Raw genomic sequence first — 15,434 nt, 5'->3', positions numbered from 1 at the left:
AGAAAACATTTTTTTAATTATTCTTTTTTTACAAAAAATAACAGAAATACCCAAAGAGGAGTATTAATCAATTCGACATTGCATATGGTCTACTGCTCTTAGGGCATTTTTGCTGTTTGATTCAAAATATCACAGCCAGACTGGTCATATGAGTGTTCATTTTCCTTTCTGGTCTCACTCCAGCAGACCGAGATCCATCGGTGCATTTCTGCAGTCCTCCTGCAGGAACTCAGGCAGGCTCAAACAAGATTTCTGTTTAAACCAGCAATAATAACATTAACAACTGAGTTTAAAGAACCATTTATTAACTGAGAATATTTTATTGTGAAAATCATGAAGTGATTTTAAAACAGTATGCAAATCCAGACAAAGTGGGGCACTTACTGAATACACAACATAATATTCTGTGGGTTGATGCAGAAAATGCACCTACTGATGACAGTTCCTTTACTGAAGTACAGAAATTTATTGCACAGCTCTGGGCTTTGCCCATCATGTGTCCATCACATAAATCCAAGTGTCCCATTCCAGGTCTCAGATGCTAGGCAGTAACTGTGAATGCAAGTTGGATTCTCCCTTTGTTCTTCACCTATTACAAAATTCCTGTAAGGAATCTGAAGAAAAGCTGCCATGGTAATGCATTAATCATGTTTTAGTGTGTGAGTTTGGAAGTGCTGAAGTGCAGTTCCTCATAGGCTTATTTTCTATCCTTTAACTTGATTGCATTGCATATGACTATTCCAGGTTCCCAAATGATCTGCCCTGCAGTATCTAATGAAAGAGGAGGCAAGTTTTTCATCTGTAAAACATGTATCTTTATTCTCACTTGTTTGATATTAAACTAATCATTTTTCTTGTATTCCATCCGCTTAGAATAGTGTTTCATGACACGTTTGGGAGTGCAGTCTCTGACCAGATGTGCTGTAAGGAAGGCCGCTGTTCTTTGTTTTGGGATTGATCTTTCTTAGAAGGCTTACAGTAGAGAGAATTTTCCCATCGTTTAGGAATGCAGTCAGCACCATCTCATGACAATCAGTATTTCAGTCCCTGCTTGGTGGTAGTATTGGGATCTCTCGATGAATGCATTTTTTCAGGAAAATTCATTCCACTTGAGAGATGCGAAATGGAAGTCAATTTCCCTAAGAAATGCAAAATCAGCAAATGATGGAAGTTTTGGTTTCGTGTGATTCACCATCTGGGAAGTAAATCATAATACACAGAACATGGAAAAAGAAAGACGTATCTGATATTTATCTGAAAAAGTTGACATGGAGATAAGGCAGTTAAGATCCATTACTCTGATGGGAAGAAGAGGTTCATATTTTCAAAAAATTGCTCAATCACCTTTGCAGAGATTTGGGTAGGTAAGGATGTAACAACCTGTGAAGGCTGTTTGCCAAACACCTTGCTTGGCTGCTGCTCCCCAGCCATCCAGTGTCATGGGTTGCCGTGGGAATGAGCTGCCACAGGTCTCTGAGCATCTGGGTTCAGTAGAGCACCAAATGTGCCTTTTTTAGAAGTGCATTTACTCAGAAAGGCTTATCCTCGGCACCTAAATTTGATGTGAGAATGGCTTTGTGAAAGGGCTTCACAGCATGCTGCAGAAATCTCTGGCTGTGGTGAGTCTGCTGCCCCAGCAGCACCGCTGGGTCCCGGCAGTGCGAGGTCACCGTCAGATGGTCTCCAGATACCCCTGTTGGCTGCTGGCCTCCATCACTGCCTGCTGCCGGGATCCTTGGGAAGGTCTTACTCAGAGATGGTTATCTTAAACAAAGCCAATGCATGGATGTAGCACTCCTTAGGTATGGAAAAAAAAAAAAAAAGAAATAACACATGCACAACTCATCCTCTTCTTTAGTTCCACATGGGAATTTCCCCTTTTGTTCGCAACGTATAAATGATTTGGGCTGCAATATCAAATGGAGGGTATTGAAACTCACTGCTGGCTGCAGTCTCAGTGGTACCAGGAGGTAGTGCAGCCTGCCCGAGAGAAGATCTGAATCTTTTCACTGCTTGGCCAAAAAAATAAAAGAGAAATTGCATGTAGATAAATATCACACAGTAAATGTTGGGGAAAAACAGTGCATGTTAAATGAAATAGATTCAGCAGCCACACAAAAAAAATACCACACCAAAAACTCAACAACAAAAAGATGTGGAAGAATGGCAGTTGGAACAGCATACAGCACTGCTGTTACTGTACAGCAAGAGCTTGTGTTCCTTGCCTTCAGTATCACGTTTGGACTTGTGCTTGCTATGGATATGTCTGTGAAAGGCCATAGGGCTGAGATGAGCGAAGATATCTCAGTGAATGCCACTTGGCAGTGGCTGCCCAGTGCACAGAAATAGCTTTTGCCTGGATTGGGTATGACCACACTGCAGGGTTTCTAAGTGGTGTGCTGTCACAGGAACAGGATGGATTTAAAATAACCAGACTTATTCTGAATGCATCTGAATGTAACCGAAATCAGAGAGTTGCCAACAGGCTCCTGCTTTGCTGTTGCTGGGAACTGGCTTGTCTGGACCGAGAGTAGCAGTAGTGTCAGAGTTAGTAAAGGCTTACAAATCTGAGACAAGTCTTTTTCTTTCTCTATAGAAAAGATTTGGGACTAAAGCTATTTTGAAAAGCTGATGTTGCCTGTAGAAAACCTAAATGCCAGGGCTGTTGGCTTGAGGGCCTTTTTCCTGTTCAGTAATTTTGCCTCATATCCTAAAGGAACAATCACTGCTGATAATTTGCCGATGCCTGTTTTGTAGATTAGAAAGTAACAGTTCAGTTAATGATTAAATTAACCCATGAAATTCCTTCCTCCCAGAGAAATGAAGGTTAGTGGTTAATGGAGGGGATTTGGAAGTCTGCCCTTTTTTGCCTCATTTACTTATTTTGTAATATTGGAAAAGCCTCTTCCATCTCCTGGCTGCAGAGGAGCTGGGACACCTGTTATCCTTGAGCCCTGAGCCAGTGAAATAGGATCTTCTAAAGCCTATGTGTAGGGGCTGGTGCTGCTTGCTTTGACACCCCAGAATGGGGCAGTCCCTTGGCCTGAATTACCGGTGAGGATAAGCACACTGAAAATATTTAGGTCTATGTAAGGAGCACAGCATCTGGCGTTGCTGTGCCTGGTGGATGAACCCGAGACTGAGGAGAGGAAGAGGGATGGGAACTTCCTCATCTTATCTCCATTCCTTGCTCCCAGTGAGCCCCTGCCAGCAGGTTAATTGCAGCACTGGCTGTCTGTCACCACTGACTCGCCTCAGGAGGGATGGGCTGGGGATTGCTTTGCACTAACACAACAGAGTGGAGTAGAGCCCCTCTTATCCCCCATATGTCACGTCTCTGAAAAACAAGAATAGGCAGCTCATGCTATAAACGTAATTTTATAACGGAGAAGAATCCAGCTTGTCATTGCCATGTCTATATTTAATATTGCTCAGCTATTGTTTAATGAAGAACTTTTTCCACTCCAAGGAGGAGAGCTCTGGGGACAGACATGCTCAATGGGGCGTTTGCTGCCAGGGTGATAAATTATCCCCTGTTGGCGCCTGGGGTCAGATGGGACTTCTTGCTGCCCTGTACTTCCTATTGTTGATTGCTGTGTAATTCTGATGCTGCTTATCTGGAGGCTCCCTTTATTTTCCATGCTGCTGCAGATGAGTGGCCTCCCTGGTTATAAAAAGAGTTCTTCTCTTGTACCTGAGCCTAGTGTAACTATATATGCAGTTCTGAACTGACTGGGGGCAATATAAGATGTCCCATTAAATTTGATGAGGTTTTATCGTGCTGTGCATGCTATCCTATATATAACAAGGGAAGGCATTGCTTAAAGTGTGTTTTAATGCTGTGTAATACAGGCCAGATGGATATGACATCTCAAATTTATTTAAGGTGGAGCATTTCAAGCAGAAGTGACGTTCCTTGGTAAACAGGACTTTAAACTCTGGCATCTCCAGCACAGCCCTTTACATCCAGTATATGCCATTGGACAGGAGGACAGGGCTTGGTGTCTCATGTCCACAATGTCTTGCATTCAGCTCTCAATGCTGTTGCTGGTTAAAACCTTGTATGTAGCAAGCCCGGAAAGAAAAGACATTTGTGGCAGTAGGGAGCCATGCCCTGGAGGGCTGCACGTATCTGAGATGCTCTGTTTTGCACTGTCCTTCTCTCATCTGAGGTAGTAGGGATCTCTCTTTAGGACTGAGGTTGTATAAAAACACCAGATCTCGAATGGCTCTGGCCATATAAGACACAATGATCTATTGGTAGATCCATTTCCACCCTTTCCATCTTCATGCCTGGTGTGCAGCTGACTGTCTTTCAAGCTGGCTGTGCCCAGAAACACAAGCAGAGGATCAAATAACAACATGTTTTGACTCCAAACTCTGGAGTGACTTATCATGTTATCAAAGCTTTTGATTTAATTGAAATTTCACAGATAACCCTAGACCTGCTTTTAAGTGCAGACTCAAGAGCCAGTGGGAATTCACTTAAAGCTTCCCCCCCCTGCCCCTTTTAGTGCTTGCATTTTTGTTTAGGAGGTTTATGGAAGGGATTTGCTACTGCTTATCTCCAGTGAGAGCGGTGTGTCTGGGTTCAAAGATACCCTTTGTGTTTGGGCCACCTTCTTTTTCCAGTTATACCAGAGTTTGATTGGAACGACCCTGTCGACAGTAATGGACTTTCTGAGATTTACACTGATGTAAGGTTGCAGAATTCATTGTGTTAAAAGTGGAATTATTCCCTTCTTTCCATTCATGGCTCTTAAAACAATTGGCCTAAGCTAGGAAAGCTGTTCGTTTAAACAGACCTCAGATGTATTCTGAATAGGGGATTGACTGTGGCTTTGCAATGCTTTAGTCTAATCTAATAAATGCTGGTTATTTGCTAGATTCTTGCAAGCTGTATTTGCTTCCCAGCTCCAAGAAGTTTTAATAGCCACTCCAGTAATGCTGACTGCAATGCACTGTGGTGAACCTCAGAACATTGTATATGTCTGATTACATTTGCTTTCAATTACAGCCTTGTGGTCTTGAAAAATCAGAGCAGTTCAGGCTCATTTGGGAACCATCACAAAAAATCACTAGTAACCTGAGATACCCAGTGCTTGAAAATACAGAACAAAAAAATGTTGGGGGACAAAATGCTTTATGATAAGAGACCCATTGCAACAACTGTGTGGTTAGGATGGCAGGGCTGAAGGGGCACCATATCTAACAGATAAAGCTTTTCCTTTCCCATCCAAGCGTGCAGAGAATGAAGTGAGAGTGACTTATACCAGAAACAGAGTTTGTCAGAGATTTGAACTGGTCATAGTTCAGCAGTGTATCAGCAGTGTTGCCATGATTTTTGCTCTCTTTCTAGTGAGTAGATCCTCACCTACATTGTCCTCTCTTGGTTAGACCTGTTTGGAGCTGTAGAGCTAAGGAGGATGGTAAGATGAAATTTGTCTTTCATCAGAATACAAGATCTTGTGGAGATGTCAATTATCCTCCAACTCTGGGTAGAAGTGGAGTTTTCATTATAAAGTTTTACCAGAAATGAGTATTTGGCTTCCATTTCACACATGGTCCCAAAATTTGGGTAACTTTCATCATCTCTGCTGAGCAGCAGAATGGCTGTTGAGTGGACAGACTCCTTGGGGCATTGTGAATGTTCGCTAAATAAAAGAGCAGGGAGGGTTTCACAGTGAGACAGCCCAGCCACAGCCCTGGCACCAGGAGTGGCACAGTGAGATTCTCACCCCACATGTGGAGAATGACTTCAGATATAACAAATGGAGAAGCTTTTAATCTGTAGTGGGGACCAGTGCGTGTTAGCAGCTATCCCCATTGCTTTCAGTAAGACAGGACTTTTCAGCAATGTATCTCCCAAATTTGGGTAAACGTGGGTAGTGGAACTGAGCACTTTCCTTTCTGCAATCCCAATAATGAGTTTCTTCAGGTTGTGCATAACCTCTGCAATCCCCGTATCAGTAACCTGGGTGCTGAGGCATCCTGATGAGGCTGGATCAATTCCTTCACCTTCGTGCCCATCTTACAGTAAAGCTAAGGGCTGTGGGGCAGATCGAGAAAGCTGCAAGATTCATTCAAATCCCTGCAAACAGCTTTAAACTCTTCCAGCAAGAGGTCAGGAGAAAAGTATCCTATTGTTAGCCGGGTTGCCTCAGTGCACAAAGCCAGGCTCTGTTGGACAGGCACTAACAACGTTAGTAATGCTGGTGATGCAGCAGTGTCAGCCCCTGGGGGAGGAGGAACCCCGGCCGAGCTGCTCCCCAGCTAACGGGTTCCTCTGCTGACAAATGAGCTTCTGTTCATCTTCACTGTTATCGGGTTTGTGCTCATCTGTATCTGCTGTCTGTGTGCTGGGGAGGCTCTGGAGGTGAGCCGGGGCTTTGGGCCGAGCAGCAGATGGGGAGAAAGCCTCGAATGCCTTCGGTAAAGCGGTATGTTGGAGTGAGCAGCTGGAAGGAGTAGGAGTTCCACAGAGGAGAGGAGATAAAAGGAGGCTTTCAGGCAGGAGAGAGGATTCCTGCCTTTTCCAGATGTAGCATTTGCATGTGGAGCAGGAGAGCTGCCAAAAGGCTGGGCTGATGAAGGATGCTTTGTGATGCTTCCAGCACATGAAAAATGCAATGCTTTGAAATGTAGGTGGGTTTGGGCTATTAGGAGAGGGATGAAACAAGCACCGTAAGATGAGTCCCTTTCCCCCTCTTCTTTGGGAAAGCTGCTCTCCAGTGCATTATTATTACCTTCTTTTTCTTCCTTTTTTTTTTAATCATCTTTCTCCTAAGGCATTTTTTATACACCTGCCTCGGTCATTCAGCATCCTCATAAATTAGAAATTTTAGGCCACATCCGCTTGTGATAAGTGTTTTTTATTTAATTATTTTTGTTGACAGGCATATAAAATACCGAGCCCTGGTTTACAGCCCAATAAACCCTGATCCCTGGCAGGGTAACTAGTGTTTGTGAGAGAAGATTGCATTAATATCAGCGAGCAGAGAATTTCTGGCTTCAAGAAACAAATGTTGCTTTCTGACATGATCTTCTCTGTCTTAATATGCACTCAGAAGGACCTTATTTGCATTTCAGATATGTTCAGTTCACATACACTCACATGCTGGGGAACTGTACAAGCAAGTGTGACTATCAGGTTAAGAGGGCATTTGCCCAAAGCAGAGCGTTTAACACCCAGGGGCTGTGAGGGTCCCTTGCAGGTTCCTTGGAGAAGTTATCTGCTGCTTTTTCTAATGCTTCAGTTTTGAAACACCAAAACAAATTCCAGATTTTGAAAGAAATAGGACATGACCCTACAGAGGCACGTGTCAAAAACATTTCAGCTCCAGAGTAATGCAGCAAGATAAGATTAAGCTTGCTGGCAGCCTCATCCTGAGAGCAGCCCTGTTCCTCAGACATTTATGCATGTGGGTACTTTCTGCACAGTGAATAACTGTATTGAATTCAGCGGGAGTACACGTGCTCCCAAAGTTATTTGTGTGTTTGTGTATTCATCTGTCTGTTTGTTTGATGGGAATGAAAAATTCTGGAGAGGGCTGGGATACAAAGGAGGTGCATTCATCAGTAATCTCCTCTGCAAGTAATGTTAACTCTTCTCTCCTTTCTTGCCTGGAGGTTGACGTGTGTGAGTACCTGCACGTGGGCTCTGGGGCCAACGCAACAAATCGAACTTGAATTAAGTCACTAATTTTCATGTGGTGAAAGTAAACGACAGCTATTCTTGGAGGTTCCTAAACACAGCAGAACCAGCAAAGAGGCTCAAATGGCCTGAACACTTACAGGACTTCTATAGCAAAGTATTTCTGCCCTAAACACTCTTTTATGAGAATTTGCTTTTAATAATATTTCCTAAAGAAAACAAAAACGAGTCTAGAAAGCAATTAGGTGTGCATCTCTAACTGTATCTTTGAGAGGACCTTTTAACTGTGTAGCAGTAAAATTAAGGGAGCACTGATGCAGTCTCTTTGATCCTTTTCCATAAGAAAGCTGTGCAGTGTTCCTTTCCTTGGCTGTATTTGCTGCAAGATGCCATCAGTACCATTTTCGCTATGGCTCATTTGCTTTAGCTAGTGCTTGCTCGTGTTCAAAGGGAACTCAGTGACCAAACATCTACACTTTTGGGACATCAGAAGGAAAGGTGAAGCAGCCTCTGCTGGGTTCAAGAGTTTCTGGAGGTTTTCAGACAATGGGAAATCTGAATAGTCTTTTCTTGGCACGTGCTTATCCCCTTCCTTTCCATCTCAGCCTATGGGGAAAGGTCCCTGGGCTGCCCGCTGGTTGCTGTGGAGCTTGATAGATTCCTCTCTGGTATAAAGGACTAGGTTGTCCTAGGCTGTGTAGTTTGTGTTGTAAGCAATTGACTTTTTCTCTCTTATTTTACATACATAGATAAGTCTCTTATTTTGATGCCCTTTTTATTGTACTCCATTCTTTTCTCTTGCTTTGTTCCTGCTTTCTTATGATCCCTGACTACGTCAGCTTCTCTGCCTCACACTGACGTATCTTTTCTTGTGCCGTGTCTGACTGTCCCTGGAGTGTTTTCATTCTCCTTACATCCCGTGGATACCGTTTTCATCTCTCTTGATGCATTCTGCCCTGCTTCTGCCAGCATTTCTTCTCTCATTTTTGTTCCATCAGCACTCTGTATGTTGAGTTTATTTGCTGTCTGATATCTTTCTTCAGACATCACTTTCTCTCTACCATATCCTTTCATCCCCAATCCCGTATAACAGATAACGGGGATGGAAGGGGTGCACTGGACACAGACAGAATCCCAAGGCTGAGGCTGACTTGCAGAAGTTGCCCAAGTGCAGGGTTTGCTGCTAGGATAGACTACAGCCATGCCAAGCCTTCCTGGGGTGGTAACAGAGTCTGGGACAAACCCAGTGCCATGCAGACATTGCACTCAGGTATGGTCTGCCTTATCTCCATTAGTGGCTCCAATAATTGGCTCATAACAATACGAGGCAACTCGCTATTTCATCCCACTGTGGGCAGCTCCATCCAAGAGAAGTGATGGGAACCTGATTTGGGGGAAATAAAGTCATCAAGGTCCTGTGCTGGTTTGTAACTTGTAATTTCTGTACAAGTTGTCTCTGCGGTCCGTCAAGCAGAAATTCGTCATATCTGGCCTGAAGTTGCTGGGTAATTAATCATCCCTGGCGGGTAATGCGGGCTGGATTTTTGGTCTGCAGGCACGGATTGCTATGAGCGAACCCACGGCACCACTGAACCTTTTCTCTCTCCCCCACTTCTTCATTTTCCCATGACCTTAAGAAAAAAAATTCCGCACTTCACAGGTCTTTTTTTTTTTTAAGTCACACTTTATGGAACACAGTTTTAATACTGTACGGTACGTGTTTAATGATGTCCATATGGGTTTGTGGGTACAGGAATTAAATACATAACGGTTCACGATGACATAACACGGAAATGCAACTCCCGCAGTGCTGGTGTGTAGGCTGTAAAGGGTTATTAATAAAAACGAAGGTTTTAAATAGAAAACAAGCTTAGCAGCACCGTTTTGGCCTTGGGCCCATCTCTGAGTGATGGAAAAAAAAGAGGCTGGAATCTGTGGTCTTTCCTCAATACATGAAAATAAATACGTTTTACCACAATCCCCTGTTAAGAGTTTCAGAGAGAAAGCTCCAGGCCCGATGCGTGGCATCTCTCTTCAGTCGGAGCGTGAGCTCAGGGAGGTCTGCAGGGGATGTTTCAGCAGGGCGCAGAACACATCAAACAAACGCTAAGGGGGAGATTGATGCCTTAGATTATTAAAACGGGGTAAGGCCACAATGTTTTGATTGGCAAAGGCTTTCAACAGTTGGACATCAGTGTTTCAGAAGAGCAAACCGCTCTGTTTGTGGGTGAGCCAGGAAAATAGCAACTCACACAGTTTGGGGGAATGACCTCAAGGAAATCCCATCCCATCTTGTAACCAGAGTTGCCCCATCAGTAAGGCAAGGAAATTACATAATGCGCCTATTAATATTAGAGACAAACAAAAGCAAGCTTACTCTTCTGTGTTCGGCCTTGTCCTGTTCGTCCTTTCATTTTAAGTCTTTAGAATAAATGAGACAGCAGTGGGTGACTTGCTGAGCATCCCTCTGAGGGTGCTGCTGTGTGAGACACCTCTCACTGTGCCTGCCTGGTCTGTGCACTCCCAGCTGCTTCCCTCAGCTCCTCCTGCTGTCAGCTCACATCCTTTGGCTCCAGCATTCACCCTTGCTTCCCAGCATTGTCCCTGTGCACCCGATGCTCTGCTGCTGTGCTCACCCTTCAACCCCACAGCTTGGAACCAAGATCCTCATCTAAAAATTGTTAGAGAAACTGCTCCCTGCTCATGTTCTGGAGTGATTGCTGTGCTCCACTGTGCAGAGTGTGCTTCTGCCCCATGCTCCCATATTTTGGCTCACCTCAGGCATACTTAAAGATTTTGAAAAATCATATTATGTCTATTTTTCTAAATTTCTTTGTGCTGAAAGATGGCATCTTTTTGTCTTCTGAAGCCAGAGAGCTGGACTTTCTGAAAATAGGTGTTGTGTCCCTTTAAATAGCACTAAACACATGGGAATGGGGTTATTTTTGTCCCTGGCTGCCTATAATCCGACTTATTTTAGTCAAACCAAAATCTTCCCAGGGATCGTTCCAAAGAGTAATGCTGAAGTGTCATGTGAATCGCACGGTGATGATATTGACACTGCTACGGCATTGCCCTTCTGTTGAGCTTCTCACCATTGACTTCAAGGTACGGCCCGAGCACGGAGCAGCTCTGTCTATCTGACTGCGAAGCGCTGGCATTATTTTAGAAGTGGGGAAACAGAAGTATGAAAGTGGTTTGTAAAGGTCACCAGCACTGGAACGGCAGCCAGGAGGCCATGCTTTCTGCTTCACTTTGTGACTCTCGGCATACTTAACTCGTCCCGTCAGCACTCCTGCTGGTTGACCTGGTGATCTGCAGCTCCCTGGGTCTGCAGGAATGGATGAGTTTCCATATCAGCTTTTTGAAAGTGCTGTATTTGAAGATAACAGGGCAAAGGGACATTGAGGAATTAGGTTACAAAGGGAGCGGGATTCAGAATGCCGTGAAATGTCTCCAAATGAAAGCACTTGTTCCTTGCATGTGAGCATGTGAAGGGGGATCTTTAGCTCAAGACTCACCCTATCGCCTTCTTACCCCAAACTGGTGCTAATTATCTCATTAAAAGTCACTCTCCTGCAATGGACAACAGATAGCCATGCAGAAGAGCAACAAAGACCAGTCCACACTGCTCCATACACCAGGACATTGTCTGGAGAGGGCTGTGCTCCTTAGTCCCAAATTCCTGCTTTCTGGTCAGATTATTCCATCTGCAAACCTCTGTGCAGAAGCAGCCCTACGTGTCTCATGATGCTCTCTGTGTTGGCTGCCTCCTCTGCCATTGCTCCCTCTGTCCTCTGCAGCTGTGTTTGCTGATGGTGGCTGTGCTGGAGATGCCCTCCACATTCAGGCTTCCATCTGTGGGGCTGTTGGCAGGGGGAGGCTTGGCTGGGCCTTTTGAGTACTCGGGCAGCAAGTCACCATCCCAAGAAGGTTGAAGAGGGATGCTTCAGAAATGTGCTGGTGTTGTTTTGCCTCTGCTTGTCCGTGTTTCACAGCCATAGCTCTTGTGATGCCTGTTGGCTGCTGAGCTAACACAAGTACATCTGCCTTGGATAGATCCTTTGCTGCCTGACTTCCCCCTTGTGCCAGTGGGTGAGGGAATGTGCCTGTGCATGTAGCCTTTGTCCTCAGCTGCAGGGCACTGCCCACCTCCCTGCGATGCTGATGAGCACAAACAGCCTTCTTGTCTGTGATAACCAGCAAAGGGAGCAGTGCTTCTGAGCCAGTTCCTTAATAGCAAGGGCATCTTTACATCCTCAGCCTCATGTAAGTAAATCTGTCGTCACGCTTTGGTCTTCTTTTTGTATAACTTAATGTAGCAGCTCGTCTTAAACTTGCAAATACATTTTATGGGAAGCTGTGTGTGGGAGGTGGGCAGCTCCTTCCATCTATTGCCAGCTAATGCTTAATGCTCTCCTTTATCATAACAAATGAAGCGGATTTCTCAAAAGCAGTATCTTGTGCTGTTCTTTTATCTCTTTCCTCTTGCTGTAAGGCTGAGGTTGTGCCCTGGCTGTGTTTTATTGCACAAGACATGGAGCCAGGACTCCAGGCTTCTGTCCTCAGCACGGGATACTCACATCAGTATTAACGTCTGTGATTCTCTGAACTCCTGCTTGTGCAGAGTCTCTGTGAGCTGACAGAGACTCTAAGTGTGCAAAATATTGTGTTTAGCTTTAAATGTTATTATATGTAGAAGAGTAAAAAATGAGTCAAAAAATACCCAAGATATCAGTAAATCAAAATTCTTTCAACTGTTTCACTGGAAATTAGAGGAGCTTTTTCATTCTAACACTGCTCTCCCACTATCCCAAGATGCTTTGTGCAAATGACAGTTCAAGGTTTTGGAGATTCTTGGGACAAATGCTATTGGTTTATACCCCTTAAGATTCATCATCAGTTCACACCTCTTCCCTTCTGCTGAGCCATCAGCCCTCCTCCTCCAGCCTGGTAGGTGGTACAGGAGGTATCGCATCATCCCCGTGGAGGAAAATTAGCATGGAATTTGGCAAAGCAAAGCCCTCTTTCTGCAGCAGGGCTCATCTTCCCTTTAATGGAAATTAAGTGTCTAAATCTTTTCGTCTTTCCTTCTTTCTCAATTTTACTGTGTGTTCTGGGACGAAGTTTTGTCATGCTACGTCAACTGCTCCTTGCCAAGACCTTCTTTATGGCCTTGATTTAAACTAATCCCACTCAGTAACAGTGGAAGGCCATGAGATTCCAGTGCTGGGGATGGGCTTTGGGGGCTGCTTATCTTTCTTAGGGGATAACAGCACACTGATGTGTGCTTGTGTGTGTTGTGTATACATCTTGTGCTTACACAAAACTTCAGGATCTGATTCTGGTGGGTCATGTTGGCTGGTATCCAAGCCCCGTAAATCTGGTCACTGCGCTTTTCCAAATGTTTATTGTGCTGTTTAAGCTTTTATGGGCTCTTGCGCGTATTACATATGGTCTGAATAAACGTAACGCAGTATTACTGTGCTTAGCTGAGATGCAGAAGAGCCTCCAAGGGGATCGTTAGAACTGAGGCAGCCATCGCTGTGTTTGGAGATGAGTTTCTTGGTTCAGCTTTCTGGGGCTGGTGGCTTCAGTCCTGTTTGGTTGGCTGTTCAGTGCCACTTGATCTGAGGTCATAGGGGTGGAATTGAGAAGCAGCCCCAGCCACCTTCCTTTGAGAGCCATTCACAGCCCCAGCAGCGTGTAGGGAGCGGGTGTGCTGCTGACAGGGTGCCATGGACCTACGGCTCGGTGTCCTTGCACTATTCTGTCTCAAATGGCCCAAGGAAAGAAACTTCAGGGAAAGCCAGCCAGGCTGTAGCCAGTGCTAACAGCTGGAAAAGCAGCCAGGCCAAGACCTTGGGACCTTTGGGGAACTTCCTGCAGTTCAGTCACTGGCTTTCCTTTGCATGGCGTCCTCTTCCTCCTGTATCTCCTATCACTGTCACTTCACTTTTTACCACTAACCACTCTCACCCCAGAATAACACAGCCTAACTGCTGTGCTCTCTGCCAGCACTGAGTTTGTTCCGTTTGGGCATTCTACTCCCTCTTCCCTGCACGTCTGTACACTCAGATAGTGAGTTTCAGGGCAGAAACAATTAGTTTTGAGTTTCTGCCGCAGACAGGCAGGCCCCCAGTTGGGATGGCCATTAGGCTCAATGTAACATATAGCATCAATGATTGCTTTCTGCTGAGGGCATGCTGAAATAGCAGAGGCTTCACAGAGACACAGGAGGGGGAAGGAGGAGGCAGAAGGGGATAGAGCTGGGAGGGAGGGGTCAGTGCAGAAGCAGCAGGAATCTGACACTGCAAAGTCTGTGCTGGTCATTGTTCATTTCTTAGTTTGCTACACACTTCAGGCACTGCTGAGAGTGAGCTTGTTTTTTATTGGGAATAGAATCTGGATGTCCTCTCTTTATCAGCCCAAATGTTTCACTTGGGAGAAAACAGCTAAAAAAGAAGGGAAGAAAATGTGCATTTAAAACCAGAGCTGGATTGCTCATGGCCGTAAAAATGGATGTTTTTCTCTTCCTTCCCTATCGCTTCAGACTAAGGGTTAGCCTGTGGGTTACTGCTGTGCTACGATAGGAGTGAAACCTGTTACTGTGTTTAGAGAATTGTCCTGCTCGGAGCCCAGTGCTGGATGCTGCACGTGTGAAGAAGGCGTGACAGTACCTACTGCAACCCTTTTGGGTATGGAAGTATTCAAGTTTTAAGCCCTGCTCCTCAGGAGCATGGGGGCATTGAAAGATACTGCGGTGTTTTGGCATCTGAGATAAGCAGGGGGAGGAACAGGGCATCTGCTGGGCTGACAGCACCTTCTGCAGTAGTTTTCTCCAGATGGAGGTTTTTCCTATGGCCTCTAAAACAAGAACGCATTTGGTGCAAGGTCATTTGAGGAAGAAATCCCTTCTGCCGCACTCTCCTCTCTTCAACCTTGAGGCTATTGACATCCCTTGGGTCAAACAGAGACAGGGGGAGGAGAAATGTAAACATCGGGCAGCACCAGCACCCTGATTGCGATGGGCTGTAGCATATGTAATGCCAACAGACTCACTTTGCCCTGGCTTAGGTTTTTGGAGGTATGAACAGCTCTGTGCCACACCACAGGGTTTACCTCTGCCACTGCGCTTTGGGTGTTGCTGCTGCTCTGGCCTTTGGGAAGAACTTGAACCTGCGTACAGCTCACAGAAAGCATCAGGTGCTGACACTAACAGCCAGGGTGCTGCTTCCACCTCTCAGACCTGGGGGTGACCCTTCCTGTTCTTCTGCAGGGGTGTGGTAATGGTGGCAATGGGCAAAGAGTGAAAAAAGAAGGCTCTGGGGAGACCTCATTGTGGTCTTCCAGTACTTGAGAGGATCTTATAAACAGGAGGTGGACTGACTTCTTACCAGGTCTGATAGTGATAGGACAGTGGGGAATGGTTTTAAACTAAAAGAGGGGAGACTTAAGTGAGGTGTTAGGTGGAAATTTATCACTCAGAAGAAAGTGAGGTGCTGGCGCTGCTGCCCAGCGCTGTGGGTGCTGCATCCCTGGAGATGATCAAGATGAACTTAGTGGTCTTTTCCATCCTTAATGATTCTATGAGACTATGATTTATTCTTTTATTACTCTTTGAAAAGCTTCACCCTCAACTACTCATTTCTACCTTCTTCTAATCGCTGCTGGAGTTTTTTCCTTAGGCTTTGCTCCCTGAAGTGCTGTGCTGGGGTCCTACCGCAGGCACTGGGGCTGCTGGGAAGAGGGTGGCAGCTCCTCAGTGCCTCCTTCCTGT

The 15,434-nt window shown here is 45.2% G+C and overlaps 1 protein-coding gene across 10 annotated transcripts in view; it reads left to right on the top strand.

Annotated features, from left to right (window-relative positions):
• SH3PXD2A (SH3 and PX domains 2A) overlaps positions 1 to 15,434 on the top strand; it is a 234,666-nt gene that overhangs the window by 106,114 nt on the left and 113,118 nt on the right. For 3 of the 10 annotated variants that reach the window (XM_040702978.2, XM_040702977.2, XM_040702975.2), the window contains exon 1: positions 11,843 to 11,923. The exons of the other annotated variants lie outside the window; for them this stretch is intronic. In XM_040702978.2, the coding sequence (XP_040558912.1) occupies positions 11,922 to 11,923 (2 nt within the window). In that variant the 5' untranslated portion in view covers positions 11,843 to 11,921. Of the gene's footprint in view, positions 1 to 11,842; positions 11,924 to 15,434 lie in introns of those variants that run through there. 10 annotated transcript variants of the gene reach the window in all.

Source organism: Gallus gallus, chromosome 6 (genome assembly GCF_016699485.2).
Source record: "Gallus gallus isolate bGalGal1 chromosome 6, bGalGal1.mat.broiler.GRCg7b, whole genome shotgun sequence".
NCBI lineage: Eukaryota > Metazoa > Chordata > Aves > Galliformes > Phasianidae > Gallus > Gallus gallus.
The sequence above is the reverse complement of the archived record's forward strand: the minus strand, read 5'-3'. Positions and strand labels throughout refer to the sequence as shown.